Source organism: Colletotrichum abscissum (assembly GCF_030869225.1).
Source record: "Colletotrichum abscissum strain IMI 504890 chromosome Unknown Scaffold_8.1, whole genome shotgun sequence".
Lineage (NCBI taxonomy): Eukaryota > Fungi > Ascomycota > Sordariomycetes > Glomerellales > Glomerellaceae > Colletotrichum > Colletotrichum abscissum.
This window is the reverse complement of record NW_026850525.1, coordinates 1522400-1538784: the sequence shown is the minus strand read 5'-3', so window position 1 is coordinate 1538784 and position 16385 is coordinate 1522400. Positions and strand designations below refer to the sequence as shown.

The 16385-nt window shown below is 50.6% G+C and overlaps 2 protein-coding genes across 2 annotated transcripts; both read left to right on the top strand.

Moving 5' to 3' along the window:
* Window positions 1–3209: 3209 nt before the first annotated feature.
* CABS01_04501 (uncharacterized protein) lies at window positions 3210–4063 on the top strand (the record flags this gene model as incomplete). The annotated part of the gene is made up of 2 exons (XM_060537872.1): window positions 3210–3441; window positions 3549–4063. The coding sequence occupies 2 exons, from the start codon at window positions 3210–3212 to the stop codon at window positions 4061–4063; spliced, it is 747 nt and encodes a 248-aa protein (XP_060390717.1).
* A 9339-nt stretch (window positions 4064–13402) lies between these two features.
* Window positions 13403–14998, top strand: CABS01_04500 (nitrite transporter; the record flags this gene model as incomplete). Its single annotated transcript, XM_060537871.1, has 2 exons — window positions 13403–13537; window positions 13592–14998. 2 exons carry the CDS (start codon window positions 13403–13405, stop codon window positions 14996–14998), a joined length of 1542 nt encoding a protein of 513 aa, XP_060390716.1.
* Window positions 14999–16385: the final 1387 nt, after the last annotated feature.

The following is a 16385-nucleotide window of genomic DNA, read 5'->3' as shown; positions in this document are numbered from 1 at the left end:
GGGGGGGGGGGGATTTCCAAACGTCTCTTCCCCTGGTTGACCACTAGAGTATGAAGCACAGACTAGAGGATGCGGCATGGCAAATTTAAGTGGCCGCTTTGACGCCAGGCCGATGGTAGTCCGCCACCTAGCACTGCGGTGAAAAGGAGACGGATGAGAGACGGACTGGTGCCAGGTGGATGGCATAGGTGTCTAAGTACCTTATTATCAAAGAAAGTTAATTCTTTTTAAATTATAAATATAAGAATATAGTTTTAATAAAATAATATAGTATTTACTTAGTACTTAAATTAAGATATTTTTTTAAGCTTATTATAAAAGAAAGATAATTATATTATTAACTATTTATTATTAAAGTTTATAAATAATATTATAGTTTTAATTATAATAGCTTTATTTATAATAAGTAAAAAGTCTAATTATGAGTCTTTTAAAAGCCTCTTTTTAAGAGCTATAAGAGCTTTTAAATTAAGTTAAAATACTTATTAAAATATTAATAACTAAACTAATCTTATAATAACGACTTTAATAAAAAACTTAATAAATAATATTAAAAGCCTTATTAATATTAAGTACGATTTACGAAGCGTAGTAACGTAGCCATAGAATATTATTAATATATTCTATATTAAAAAGGGTATTATTAGTATTAACGAGACGGATAGAGCTATATATAATACTAGTTTATTAATAAGCTATTAAAACTACGATTCTAGCGATCCCTTAACGAAGGAGAGGGTAGAATAGAGGAAAGGATAGGTAATTTATAAAAAGGGTTGAGGTTAAATAGTGCGGAATTCGAGGGCAGGGTAGCGTCTATATATACTGCGGCAATCCTCTAGTAATGCAAAACGATGGAGTTAAACAGTGTGGCATAGGTGTCAGCGAAAGCTGAGGGATGGAGAGTTGGCGGCAGCGGCTGGTGCCAAGTCAGGCGGTCCCATGAACCGTTTCCTCGTTCCTTGCAGTGGCCGTGTCTGCTCCTGTCGGTACGTACCAATGAAGAGATGTGACTGAGCAATCAGCAGTGTCTATTTCGAGATCCCCGTTAAGGTAATTAATTAGCTTAAACGCTCTCTCGTCAGTAGATGGAACACGCTGTAGCAGAACGTCGCATCATCTGAGCCATGTGTGGGCTCATCGGGAGCGAGACACCACCAACAATGACCGCTGGAAATTGGATAATAATGAGTATTCATGTCAGCGTAGCAGGTTTGTTGACCACACCCGTACGGATAGATGGCCGGGGAAATTCCCTCGAGGGGCGAGACCGCCAGAGCATAGAGGTATGTGGGTAAAGCTAACTACCTTGTGAGGGTCGATTTAGCGGTTGGAACTGCTGGCCGCAACCCCGTCTTGGTTCTTGACTTCTTCCAGTTGTCTCCAGGCTTTGGTTGGAGGTCAAGTCAACAATGCTGCTCCGCCTCGAAGCATCTCTTCCTCGGTGTACCTTGGCTAGCACGCCATGCCCGAAACTTGGCTCTTGTTGGCGGCCTAGGCTAGGCTGGCCTCGTGCGTGAAGTGGTACTCGAGGCTTGATGTTTGTTTCCAAGTTTCCAGAGCTTACACCGTGCTTCGTACACTAGGTTCCGCCCTATCCCGGCTGTTGGGAAACGTAGCCATTCCGTTTCGAGGCCTCGCGTGAGATGGGTGAGTATCCGTAACATGGGGGGCATTTCGAAATGGATGCGAGCAAGAGTTGCAAGACGAAGCGAATTCGAAGTTGCCGAAAGCTTTGGTTGCCTCGGAGGTGGTACTGTTGCCTTGAGGCGAACCACTGCACTAAAAAAAGGGAAAAAAAAAAAAAAAAAAAAAGGTGTCCGCCTGCAAATGGGAGCAGCTTCGGAAGCAAGTGGGTTGCGGGAGATCTCGACGTCTCGTCACCCCCTGGAATGGGACGAGTGGGTTACCTGGGAGCCTGCGAGGTGCTGCGCTGGTCGCTTCATTGGGTGAAATCGCGGTCCACTGAGCAGGAAGCGGAAATCGCGTTGGCTCAGCCCTGTTCGGTTGCGATCTGTTCCTTGCACTGAGTGGGAAAGTTACTTTGCAATTGGGAGAGTATCCGCGCCGCATTGTGGCACCCAGTGGCACTCTTCTTGCAGAAGATGCCAATAGTGTAATGCCGTCAGGCTGCAGCTCCACGAATTGTCGGTGGGAACCTTTAGAAATCTACGTACGCGCTTCAATTCACGCCGCGGTCAAATAAATGGAGCGTTACCTGACCTTGGGTTAGAGATGGAAAGAACTGAGGTCGGCTGGTTGGGTGGTCCTTCGAGTCCTCAGGTGCAGGTACGTACCTGTCTTACATGAGAATGGAGGAAGTTGCAGTCGGGAAGGAGGTGCCTGCCTCTAGGCCCTAGGTACCTGCGCCAGGGAAATTCAATGGCCCACACCCCCTGGCTTAGATGATTCTACCCAATCAGAACGGGGTAATCTCGTCTTTAATTTCCACACCCATGTCTGCGCTGTCGGCGGCGCAGTTGACAATTGCGACGATGGCATGCACAACTTCACCAGACGGCGGGAACATTGCGCCCAACTTTGCTGGGCTTCCCCCTTCTGTGCCTTACTTCGTCACAGCCTGTGCCTGTGCCTCTCCAGGTTTTCGCTCCCTCCCAATGTGATGCCCATGAGGCCATCGTGTGTACCTTGCCTAATTGGGTCAGGATGTCCCCGACTCACCCCTCTCTCTGTCTACACCCGTAGAACCTGGTATTTTCGCTGAATGTCAATGGGACCCCCCAGACCATGGAAGAGAGGAGGAAGGAAGCCATGGGCCATTGCCTTGCACCCCCTTGCCGCGCGCCCGGAGCACTCACGGTTCACCTCACCACCCTCACCCTCGGGGTGCAGTACTAGCAGGGGTCATGCTCACCTCACCTCTTCTTCTTTTCCTATCCCTCCTGTCGTCGTCTGCTCTTTCCTTCTCTTTCCTCTTTCCCTCCTTACCCTCAACCCAAGTCCCAGTCACTTTACCCCGTGCCGTTGTGCGTCTCATCATCTGGCTTCAGCCTGACACTCTTTTAAATATAGTCATTCATTAACCCGTCGCAAAGACACCTCACTCTCCCTTTTTCCAAAACCAACCTTCTCACTTTCTTACTTCCAGTCGCTCGTTCCTGGACCTTTTCAGTCTTTTTATTTTAGACCTAACTTCTAATCAACACCTCTCCAACACTCAAACGACTACGTCGACTCAATCCATCAAAATGCAGTTCAAGATCTCCGCCGCTGCCTTCCTGGCCTTCGCTGCCTCCGCCCTGGCCCAGAACGCCAACTTCGACCCCGTCACGAAGCCCACTCCCAACGAGAAGATCAACGCTGGTACCTCCTACACCATCGAGTGGACTGCCCCCGATGCCTTCAAGGACGTCACCGTCTCCATCAGCCTGATCGGTGGTGCTACCCAGAACACCCAGATTCCTCTTCAGGACATTGCCTGTAAGTATACAAGTCACCTGGCTGTGTGGGACGTGATGGAGATATCTACCATCCTCCCGGTAGCCAATTCGCGATGAGATCAGGAAGGAGAACTAACACGCTCTCAGCCGGCATCCCCAACTCTGCTGGAAAGTACACCTGGACCATCCCCAGCACTCTCGGCAAGGACGCCTTCTACGGCCTGGTCGTCAAGTCTGAGTCCAACCCCACCGTCGACTTCCAGTACTCCAACCCCTTCCACATCATTGCTGGCGAGGGCTCTGCCTCCGGCACCACCACCGTTGTCTCCTCCTCGCCCACCGCTACCGTCACCCTGTCCGCTGCCAGCGTTTCGGTCACTCCTACCGCCTCTGCTTCTGCCTCGGCTTCCGCCTCTGTCACCAAGTCTGAGAGCGTCATCGTAAACTCTACCGCCGCTCTTTCCACCACCGCTGTCCCGACCCCGGCTACCCTGAGCGCTCCTGCCTCCACCATCACCAGCGTCACCCGCCCTGCTACTAACAGCACTGGCACCGCTACCCGCTCTGCTATTGCCACCGTTACTGGTGTTGCTGCTGGTGCCCAGGCTACTGCTGGTGTCTTCGCTGTCCTCGGTGGTCTCGCCGTTGCTGCCCTTCTCTAAGCAACCTCCGTTGCAGCATTTACTCGGATTCACTACATCTGTTAAAACTGCATTGAGCTTGGTTTTGGGTTTCAACGTGCATATTTGGTCATGAATGGATAAAAAGACGGGTGACACGGCTTCAAGGCTAATGAACTCGGGTATTCCGTATCACTACTGCCTTGAGGAATGGGTTCCTCCGCACATGGCGTTTTCCTGTGTTTTCGATACCAGTGTCCCCATGGACGTGGGTGATCACGAGGGACGGGTTGATACCTTTCTAGTTGATAATGTGAGAGAGAACGATTCAGTCTGTTTCTAAAGAAAAAGAAAACAACTTTTTACAATGCTTTGAGTCTTCTTGCCTATGGTTCAACTGAATTCTGTGACATGTCGATCACATTGGGGTATAGGTAATGCTGAGATGCCGATCAGATAACCTTGCAGCTGCCATGGGACGGCCGCAGCTTGTCTGACGTGAACAGGTGGGATTTTCAGGCACAACTGCGCTCCCTACCACGCCTAGGTCCCAGCACACTGTCTCGGCAGGCTGACTTCTTGTGTTGACCACAGGTGGCAAGGGTCTGCAACCACAACAGCGATCCTGCAGCTTGGTACCGACAATTCTACACCGTGAAGCTAGGTAACATTTTCCTGTTGTGTTGTTATTCATTCTTGAAATGACACCTTCCGATTCAATTTCAGCAATGACGTCTTTGTTCGTTCTTCCACAATGCCCATTGTTCAGGCAATTTACAAAGGCCGCCGATCAAAAACCCACAAAGCAAGCCCCCGGCCGTCAACGGCTACGATTTCCCGGGCCCGGTCGGACTCGGGTTCAAGAAGGTGGCGGTCGGGGTCTGGCTCTAGCGGCCAACGACAAACGAACGCCAAATTTTCAAAGCCCCCTCTGTTGCTTCCCCACAGCAATCTTCAATAATCTTCAATAACAACATGAGAACAGCGGCCAGCTCGCGCCAAGACAAGGTTTTATGTGTGTGTGTGTGTTTTTTTTTTCCTTCCCTACACAGGGAGTACGGAGTAGTTCGAGAATCAGAATAAGAAACCTGACACGAACTGGCTCATGACTCGGCCGGTTTAGATTGCAACTCCAGTTTTTCTGGAGACGGTTGGAAACTCTGTAAGAAGTCCGGCGGTCCGGGATCAGACTTGTTGAAACCTTTCCAGGAGTACTCCGTTTGCTGAGTGCGAGGTATCCGTATGCAGCAGTTCTTGCTTTTTCCCTTCTTCTTTTCTCCTTGGGCGCTTTCGGTACCGCCCGAACTCGCCATTCTATGATTCTTCAATCTATCCTGGCGGCCCTTGTTTCGGATTCTGTCACTACCCCCTCAGATACCGGTACGGCAGCATCTCTGCTCTCTTGGGAGCGGCCACTCCGGCGGTTCTGGATACACCTACAGCTACGGTAAAGACTGGTTGAGAGTCCCTAATCACCAGGTATTATCGATAATAAACTGCAGTTGGAAGATAAAAGAGCTCGGATTCATCACGGGTTTCCAATACGATTACGGAAAAAGCGGCGCTGATGTGGGAATCTACCCTCAATATAACGGAAATCAAAAGAGTGCGACTGCATCTGCGTCTACGTGTGCAATGTATTATACTTTCGGCTTCCTCATCTCGGGAGGAACGTTGTGGGAGTATGCGTGGCCTTCCGGCGCGGCAGTACCGACTACCGCAACCCCCTCCCACGGTGACATCGTTGCCCAGGCTAAACGGTTCTTTCACGCACGCCAGCAATACCGTCTCACTTTGCTGAATGGCGGGAAAACCATTTATTTCTCCCAGTTCCTTGGAGGGTTTGACCTTGTTTGAAAGCTGCGAGTGCGGTATTGCGGTCGTATATTGAAGAACTGGTTAATGCCCGTTGAGTCGGTCTAATCAGCTGACACTCCGTCCAGCTGAGAGTCAGGCAGAGGGAAACATTCTCCCTGGATATCCGGGCCCGGGGCGCTGGGTGTATGGGCAGTAGGTAGGCGCGCGTCTCCCCCTTGAGCCCGCGAGAAACGCACTCCCCGTCCGTTCCAATCATGTCTGCCACGGTCCTGAACCCGTCCTGCTTGCGTGACACACATTCTTTGACGGTGCGTGTCCAGGGGTGCCTGGGGAAATCATCTCAAACTTGACTAGAACTCGGCCGTGGTTTGTGGCGAGAGCTAGATTCTTGCGAAATTCTTGCAATGGGAAGGGTTCACTTAGATCTGCTAAAGCCCACGGATCATGTCTGGGTCGTGCTGATGGAGTACTTCCGTGGATGGTATGAACTCCTTGAAACGAAGCATGAGCATAGTGTCACTTTGTTCGTTCCACTGCCATGCTTGTGCTGGGAGACGCGGCTGCGCGTACGAAGGAGGGTGTGCTCTTGATGGGTGGATGTTTAGGAAGTTCATTCATCTTGAGAATATCTTTCTCAATCAATTCGCAAAATCGTGATTATAAATGCTAGGCTGAAGGTCTAACTTACATGCTAAACTTGTTCATGCCGGAGTGCTCTCATAGTAGCGTCGTCGGCTCCTCTCAACGTGTTCTCAAAGGTCGGCCTGAATATCTGACCAGGTTGCCACAAGTATCTGCTCAAAGAGTATGGATAGCAGAGCCTCCCAAATTCATGGCCATGTATCCCGTCGTCAGTCTTATCAGGGTGTATGTAGGCACATAATCAACGGGAATACACTCCTAATGAAGGCAAATGTCGGACACTCATCTCCTCCAGGCAGTCAAGAGCGGCCCTGCTGATTGTCGGCGCTCGGTAGAGAGACTTGTAGGAGTGTATAAGCCCCCGTTCGTCTGTGCCGAAACACAAGCAGAACTCAGTTCCAAGCTCTTATATAGCTAGGTTCCTAAGGTCGTGTACGCTATCAGTATCACTTGCGAGGTCTGGCAACTCCGCCATCTCCCTCTTTTCCCAGTAATTACCAGGGCGCGAAATCTTAATACCAATGATGGTAGTGCACTGAGGCTGAGAGAGTACAGAGTGTCGACTTGCCTGATTCAACTTGATACATATGGAGCCATTCCTGGTGAATCTGCTGTGATGAGATCGGATCTCCTAGTCATAAGTTCACACCTTCTGCATGCAGAAAATATAGAGCGTTTGTGAGTCTATCTCATATGTATTCAACGATGTTGCTTTCAATTTCAAGAAGCAGACAATCTCATCGGCTTCAGCATGTGAAACCCGGTACCGAGCAAAGTACAGCGATGAAGTGAACAAGAAGCCATCTATCACTTCCGACTTCACAATAGCGCCAAATCGTAGTTTTGTACTGAACCATAGCGTTCGGAAGTGTCACAAAAGCGCGAAGCAAAGCTACTTGCCTTCCATAAGCCCAGCCTCCGGAACGAGTGGGTCCAAAATCTTCAAGGAGTGCTCACGTTCTACGACTATTGTCAGCTCATCGTGAAACGAAACCCGATCAGCATTCCAACGGACCGAGATAAGCTACCGGTGGGTGGTCTTCCAATTCTGAAGTCACTGATGTACAGATAGCAAGTGCCGGCCATGCGCAAGAGAAGTAACTTGAACACAAGTCAACGTTCCCGTTTCGGTACACCATATCAACCCAGGCATCACTCTACGAAACGACAGACGCCTTCAAATCCATCATGACGCCAAAACATGGAGGATTTTACCAGAACACAAGAAAGTCACCAAATAAACATGGCGAATGATTTATGTGCAGGTGAGAGGATGCCAGTGTCATCAACGGGGACCCACCGAATAAGCTCATACTTCAACTCACACATCCCAGCCCGTGATGGAGATCTGCCCAAAGCCCTAAACGCACACATACAACGGTGGTGAGTCGAGCCGGGCTGCTTTGCGGAAAGGAAAACTTACTGCATATATCAATCCAAGAGATCCTCAAGTGATGTCAAAAGTAGAAGGCGAAAGCAAAGTCGAAAACGAAAAAAAGAAGTGTTTGCGTCAATCGCTGACGGGAATTGAGCCCGACGTGGCTGGTTGTTGTTAGTGATGTTGTCCTTGATGTTTTTCAAGTGATGGATGAAACTTACGGGTCGAACCCACAACCTTGAGATTAAGAGTCTCACGCTCTACCGATTGAGCTAGCCGGGCGGATGGAATCCTGCCTGATGGTTGGTGACGGGTCGAGGGCCGTGGACGGTTATGGATGGAGGGCGAAAGGGGGGGGGCTCCATAGTCTTGAGCGGGCCCCTCGTAGCAGTTTGGAGGATAAATACATGGAATGGTGTAGTCCCTGGGTATCAAGTGCTTTGAGGTACATGACTTCTCGAGTAGTTCCAATGCTGAACATGATGGCCAACTTATTGGAGCTTGTAGGTAGCAAGGTGAGACGGAGGTTGGCCCCCTGTAGACATACCAGGCAGATATGCTGAGGTGTCTAGTCGTACGTATTTAGTATCTCACATATAGTCATGAGGTAAGACCTTATCCGTGCAAGCAACGGCGCTGGCGTGACTGTGGAACTATCCCTGATCAATGTGCCAGGTGTCTAAACATGTTGGACAGGTTTGGATGCTTCTTACATGTCTAAGCCTCGTACAATTCAGTGTAGCCATGACCATCTCTTGTCTCAAGTCTGCCACAAGCAGGACTTACGGGAGATATTCATGTGAGGCGAATAAAGTGCGGCCGGCAAGCACTGGTCAGGGCCATTCAGATGGTAACAACCATCAGACACAAATTGTGAGCACAGGCACATTCCGTCTTCTATGTGAACGATTCCATAGTACGAGGGAGAGCACCTGATTCAATGAGCTAAGAGGCGGCGGCCAATGTCTCTAAGTACCAGTCATAAAGACCATCCTCGAGACTGGAGAGTCCAGACCTGTGTATTGTGTGCCTCGCGAGGTGTGTCTCTTTCAACGGGATGACTAGGAATGGGATTTGCTTCGCTACTACGCGTAAGGGCCTTCGAGCGTGGCATGGGAACAGCCTTAGTATCAACATGGGCATTCAGCCTCTGCAAAGGTTGAGATTCTCAATTAGCGTAGGCTTGCCAAAGTGGTGTAGATGGGAGAGACCTACTATCATGCCCAGAGAGCACGTTGAATTCGCTAGCCTGTCTCATGATTCACTGCATATCCAACTTCTGTAAAGCAGGTTCGAAATCGAGAAACTGGAAAAACTTCCTGCAGATCTAGACGCACCAGTTGAACTCGGCATTGGTAGTGCTATTGGGCGAAGGGTGTGGTCTCGTGTCTGATGGCCTGGCGAACTCAGAGATGACGTTGAAGGGTGACCATTACGTGTTGCTGGAGCGTTCATCTGTAGAACAAGAACGAGTATCGGATGGTGGTTCACCGCGCGAACGCCGAGACAAAAGCCTCGCGCAGGCTGGTTTGATATCATTGGATGTCCTTAGCCGTTGTTGTCTCGGACGTAAGAAGTAAAGCGGCGCAGTTTGGACAGCATCAGAAACACTGAATAGATCGCATCGTACGTTTTGTTCGCTGATGGCAACCTCCGGCCAAGATTCGGGGGGGGGGGGGGGGGGGCTAAATATTGTCGTACAGGTTAGCACGGAGACTCCGGTTCGAAGACATCGGATGAAAGCTGTTCTAGTCGAACTGTGAATCCTGTGAGTGGTCGCTTTGCTACGAGGCATCTTTCCCAGATTCTGCTAACCGGGTCAGATGTGCATGTCAGCGAGAATACCAGGTCACACAATTACGAGAAATCCTGGCCGTACCATGTGGCATGCTATTGAGCTAATTGGTACTTGGTCTGGGGCACCCTTTCTCAGTAACTGCCCGAAATTGCAAATACATCATGAACGTGGCGAATACATGATTGGGCTCGAAACGCTCGGCTGGACACAAATCGTTCGCTCTCGACGACGAGACTGCTTGTGGGACAAGGTACATAGCCGCTTTAAGGTGGCATATGTACGGACAAGGTGCCATTTACTTTGTGCCCCGACTGAAGGCTTAGATGTGATAGCGATCTGATTTCAGAGCCTGTCCTCAACACCAATCAGTCCAAGTGACTCCGCTCCTGGAAGAGATAAACAACACCTACCTCGCCCAGATGATACGTAAGGCCATACATAAGTAGGCTAATCGGATTTTCAAATCAATATTGGACGCAATGGTGTCTCCATAAGTTAAGATATGGGTGTGGACGTTAGCCGGAGATACAAATTTCGATCCACTTGCTCAGACGAGGAAGGCAGTTTTGTGCCCACTGCCGGCCAGCTCGTGGAGCTCCGGGCAACTAAGACTTGCTTCTTAGACCCCACGTCCTCTGGCGTTATGCTCTTGAGCATGACATGTCGAAAACTTTAACAGCGTCGTCACGATGGCGCCAGATAGGGAGTTCTGGACCCGGCTAAGTTCACGAATGCCAGTGGAATTACTCGCTCTCAATGCTGTGATCGGAACTTGTCGTGCTTGGCTGAAGGGAAGGGTGTCCTCAACAGGCCGGGGATCCAAAGGAGGCCAGCTTGAAGCAGGGTTTAGGCGAAAGGCGAAAACACTCAGATACAGGTCCCTGCCGCTGCTCACAATGGAAAGAAAAGCACAAAGTTAGGTGTCCAGTGCGGCCCGCTTGGCCAGGAAATAGCGGGCATTGTGAAATGTTGAAGCATTAGGCTCCCTCCGTCTCAACTTCAGATAACAAAAGGTCGTCGTTAGTCTGATAAGAGAGCACCCGGCGAAATGCTTTTGCTCAGCACTACATATGTGTCACGTTTCCTGCGCCCTGAATGTGCTACGTATGCTGAGCGCCTGCTCCCAGGTTGTACCTGTGTTGCAGTCGAGTACAAGCAAACGCCTGTATGGTCAAGAAATCTTCGGACAGGTTTTATCCATTACTCTCATCTCAAGTCAAGGAAGAGAACTGGATATGTCCATGCAGCCGCAGCTTAAGCGCATGGGTCTCTGAATGCACTGAGGGCTGGCGACTGGATGTTGGTTGTGCCGTTATCTTGGATTGGACAACTCCGCGGAGGTTGACTTACACGTGTGGAAATGGCAAAGGGGGTCCGCATTGCCGCGTTGAGTGGAGGCTGAAAGAGCCGTTCAAAACGCCCGCAACCCACGGCCGCTGTGCCGGATCCATACACAACAGATGCGGTAGCGCCAGTTTGTACGATGCTGCTAATGTTGACATTTGAGCCACAAGCTCCAAGTTGATAGACATGGATTTTGAGGTCGGAATCGAGTAGTAAAGTCCAGACCTTCGCCACGCCGGGTGTGGATGGCAGGGAATGGAAGCCGGCAAACCGGGGGTATGCACGTCGCGACGGGAGACGGGAAGACTGAAGACCTGAACCAGACAAATGGGACCTGACGTGGGGGTTTGAATGGCTGACATAATCCATCGGAACCCTTTGTTAGTGGATCTTCTGTGCGGCTAGGTAGGGCCTTCCATTTTTTGTCCGGCCTTCGTTGTCTCTTTATCTTATCTCAACTCAACCTCCCTCTCCGAATGCAGCGTAGCAACCTAAATCTCCCTAGTCATCCTCGATTTTCATCAGCTCTTGGGCAGCTGGACCCCAACATGCTTCTCCCGTCATACCTAGGGAGCATCACGGCCAACGAAACGTGGGGAAAGATAGTATCAGGGAGAGCCGGCGGAGGATACCACAACCTTGCCCCAGTTACGGGTCCCCGGACTACACCACCCCGTTTAATTCTGGCCAGTCTTTAAGGGACAGCAAGCGGCACGCGGTCCATGATCAGGATCAACGTTGTGCCAATTCCTCTGCGACGTCAAATAATGACAAAGTATGACATTATTGTTCCACGACGTTGGCCTCGCTTTGTGATGACTGCCAGCTAGCGCAGACGGCACCATCACCAAGGAAGACACGGCCGTCGGGTGCCAATTGGACGGGCCTAGTCCATATCAAAGACCAGTGCCAGGTCCTTACCTAGTCTAGTTTTTTCTAGGGAGCCAAGCCAGTGCTTGAAGTTAAATCGTCGCCGGCCAGGACTCCATCAACTTTCACCTTTACAAAACGTTGCTCACCTGATATTCTGTGCCCTTCAGTCGCCAACAACGCAGGAGAGCATTATTACAGACCTCAAAGTCGGTTGGTTCCAAATCATTGCTACAAACTTGACGCACATGCCATCCATGGTCGAATGAGCCCCGCGGAGATCGACGCCAACGATTAAGCATTCGCCAGTCAGATACCAGAGTCAGTTCCTTATCTCTTGGATGCCAGGGGTGGGGCCTGGGCTCGACCGTCACAACCGCATCTTGAGCGCCTTCTGTGAACCTACCAAAGATAAGCAATAAGCTCAGAAGCCTCCGTTTCGTCGTATTGTTCCCCCTTCCCTTTGCCCCCTTGTCCAATCATTCCCCTTCTAAAGCACTTTACTGAGTATCTTAAAAAGGCAAGGACTGTCGAGATAAGGCATATGAACCTAGCGTCAGAGGCCACCCGTTTTGGCTCATCACATCACTGCGCTTCACTGCCTATTACACTGAAGGTTGCGACAGCGCAGTTTTAGGCCTCTTGCTATATTCAGGCCGCTTCTCAGTTGACGGAGAAGAAATTTCTAGCTGATACATTAGGCCCAGGAAAGAAGTACGCCGTCGTTGGCGTTCGTCTCAGCATTCCTCTCGGCTCTGGAAGAGATTCGCCCGTGTCTCGTCAAGATCGTGGCTGTCTCTCGCTCACTTCATGTTGGATCCTCAAACCATAATTCGCAGCTTCATAGCTGTCACTTGTTAGAGCTTCTCCTTGGCTTCCGGCTACCATGACCTAGGAGCCACGTTGGGTCGAGGATTAGAGACACAACGTGCAGTATCGGCACTCTCATTCAAGACATCGCCCTAGTGCCTCGGCCTACCTACGCTACAGGAAAGATTGTGTCATCTCCGTCTTTCTCCCGTCGACGTATTCTTATCTGAGAGATCGACCAGCCAGCCTGCTGCCCAGTATCAAGTCTACCACGCAGTTGGTGTGGTCCGGTCCCTTTACGCCTCTTGGCCGCCTTCCATCCCGTCAGCACGTCTCCGTCACCTTCGCATTTGTCCCCCCCCTTCATCCTTGTATCCCCGCGGCAGGGCAGGGGATTTCTTGCGGGAGAATCAATCCGGTTTAGCGTCTTGCTGTCCCGGAGATGCATCAACCGTCTTCGATCTTCAAGAAGCATATGTCTATCTGTTGCAAGCATTCATATAAGAGTGTTCCTTGAGCCTTCCCAGTAGCCATAATCGTAGATCTCACCATCCAGACAATCGACAACATCAGCAACCAGGTTCTTTTAACAAGCCTCGAGCTTCGGAATCCTTTTCTACGTGGGTCATCACTGGCGACTAACACGAACCCACGACGTTTACCTACGCCTTAAACCATACGACACCGAAAACTACGAGGAAACAGCGCAATCATCATCACGATGCAGCTTTCCGTTCTCTGGAGGGCACCTGAGGTGAACCCTATCAATCGCAAAGCGCGCAGTATCCCTGTATTCAACATTTTCAATGTCTACGCACGAGCTTTCCACTTTTCGTGGCTCGGTTTTATGATTGCCGTGCGTATAAGTCTTGGTGGTCTCTTCCGTGCATGTGGACTGACATGGCGATAGTTTTGGGCCTGGTACACGTTTCCGCCTCTTTTGACAGTCACAATCAAGAAGGACCTCAACCTTACTACGGCACAAGTCGCAAACTCCAACATTGTTTCTTTGGTCGCAACACTCTTCATGCGGCTCATCGCTGGACCCGCCTGTGATCGCTTCGGTTCGCGTATTGTCTTTGGCTCGCTGCTTCTCATCGGCACTATTCCCATTGGCCTTGCACCGCTGGTCAAGGACGCCACAGGCTTATACATCTCCCGCTTCTTCATCGGTGTTCTCGGTGCTACTTTCGTTCCTTGCCAGGTGTGGTGCACTGGGTTCTTCGATAAGAATGTTGTTGGAACCGCTAATGCCCTGGCCGGCGGCTGGGGTAACGCTGGTGGTGGAATTACCTACTTCGTCATGCCCGCAGTTTACGACTCTTTTGTTCACGCACGCGGCTACTCCCCTGGTCAAGCTTGGCGGTTGACCTTCATCGTACCCGTCATCTGCCTGTTCTGCTGTGGTATGGGCCTTCTTCTCCTGTGCGAGGACACACCGACGGGCAAGTGGGCAGATCGCCACCTCCATGCCCAAGAGAACCTCCACTCTCACGGCGTTGATGCCGCTGTGCGATCCGACGTTGTCGATGTTCCTGGCGGTATCACTGACCGCAACAACACGGGCTCCATGGCATCCGATGAGGAGAAGAACAGCACTCACGGCAAGAACGGTGTCGTTTCCGACCATGAGGCCACCCTCTCTCGCACGGAGATGATTGAGACGGCTCAAGCTGATACTGTCGTCAACCCGTCCTTCAAGGAGGCCATGCAGGTCGTCTTATCTCCTCAAACCATCTTCCACGTAGCCACCTACGGCTGCTCCTTTGGCGGCGAGCTCGCAATCAACGCCATCCTCTCTTCTTACTACCTGAAGAACTTTCCTTCCCTGGGCCAGACTGGTGCTAGCAACTGGGCTGCCATGTTTGGCTTCCTCAACGTCGTCACCCGCCCCGCTGGCGGAGTCGTGTCTGATCTGCTTTACCGCTATGGTGGACAGAACCTCTGGCTTAAGAAGGGCTGGATCACGACTTGCGGCGTTCTCACCGGCGCTCTGCTCATTCTCATCGGTCAACTGAACCCTCACAACGAATCAACCATGTTTGGTCTTGTCTTCCTGATGGCTGTCTTCCACGAGGCAGGCAACGGAGCCAACTTTGGTCTCATTCCGCACGTTCACAGCTATGCCAACGGTATCGTGTCTGGTGTCACCGGTGCCGGCGGAAACTTTGGCGGTGTGATTTTCGCCATCATCTTCCGCTTCATGGACCAGGGAACGAACTATGCAAAGGGCTTTTGGGTTATTGGCTGCATTCACATTGCTGTCAACCTGTTGGTTTCTTGGATTCACCCGCTTCCCAAGGCTCAGCGCCACTGAGCGCAAGGACGTTCACGAACATTAATGACTTTTGGTTACGATTGGTTTCTTGTCTCATAGCTCGCTTGTTTTGAATAGGGTCTGAGCCCGGTAGACTGGCTTTTGGGGGTCTGTCTGGAGTATGGAACGGACAAAAATGATATCCACTGTTGGCATTCTTAGTAAATAATTCGATTTTGCGCAATTTGAGTTCCGTCTACAACGTACACAACTACTTCTGGGCCATTTTCGTCGTGACTTTGTACTGATGGCTTAGCTGATGTGGTTCGACTGCACCGAACAGAACAGTGATGGAGTGTCAGAAATTGTACCTCAACCGGGAACCAGTGAGTGAGAGCCCAAGTGGGAAGTTTACTGACGCTTAAAACATGCGTGAATATGAGGAAAGAGGCGTACCTACCTCACAAACAGACTTGTCTAATGACCCACGTCGAACTTGCGGCATCGTGGATCTCAAAGGAACAGGTAGCTTCCCGGAGTGCCGCCAACACTCTAAGTAAGCACCTCCCCACTCTCCTGTTCTTCCTTTCCGCCTCCACATCATCAGGTCCCGGCTTCCCGTCCTTCTATTCACTCCCCCCACTGAGGGTCTGAAAGATAGGAGGGACATTGCTCCGTCCGAGGAAGCCACCTCGCTACTCAGGTACGTCATGCATAGGAATCGATTGCACAAGCGCCGTAGAGATTGCGTGTAAATTATGCTACTATTCTCTCTCTTTTGCCAACAACATTGCGGGAGAAAACTCTTGGTATCATGACCGGAGGTCTCTGTGCAGCAATGGCATCTGAGATTGGGATTTTGGCAGGACGGAGAACATTTCAGTTACCCACTGCATACGGGGTATCCTTCAAAAAGACATTCCAAATCACAAGTTAGCCAGTAATAAACGGATCTTCGTCTTGCCAACCATCTACTTTGCAAACTTTTGTGAGCGCTTGCCAGTGAACGCCATTTCCAGCCTAATCGTGGTGTAGATTTAAAGGCAAGACAATCATAACTAACATGCTCATCATCATGCGAACAGCGTCGGGATGATGAGCAAGTGTGATTGGCTGCATGAGAAATGTCGTCGACAGGTAGACCCACCTCGTACTCGAGCGCCTGATCACGTGAAGACGAGATGCTCCTTGGGCAACTGACTAAGCCAAGACGCGACGACACGCTAGCTAAAGTGGGTGGGGGAGCAAACGCGGTACGCACTTTCAGCGTGATGGGCCGGGTGTAAACACCAACGACGAATCTTGCAACGACCATCAAAGAGCCTCAACTGTGCCCAGAAACGTCTCCCAATGACGTTCGGAACACCCCAGGTATACTACCTGCAGTCGGATAAATGACTCGAAACAACCTTGGGGACCATCTCTCCTGGCTGCTAAGCAACGTCGC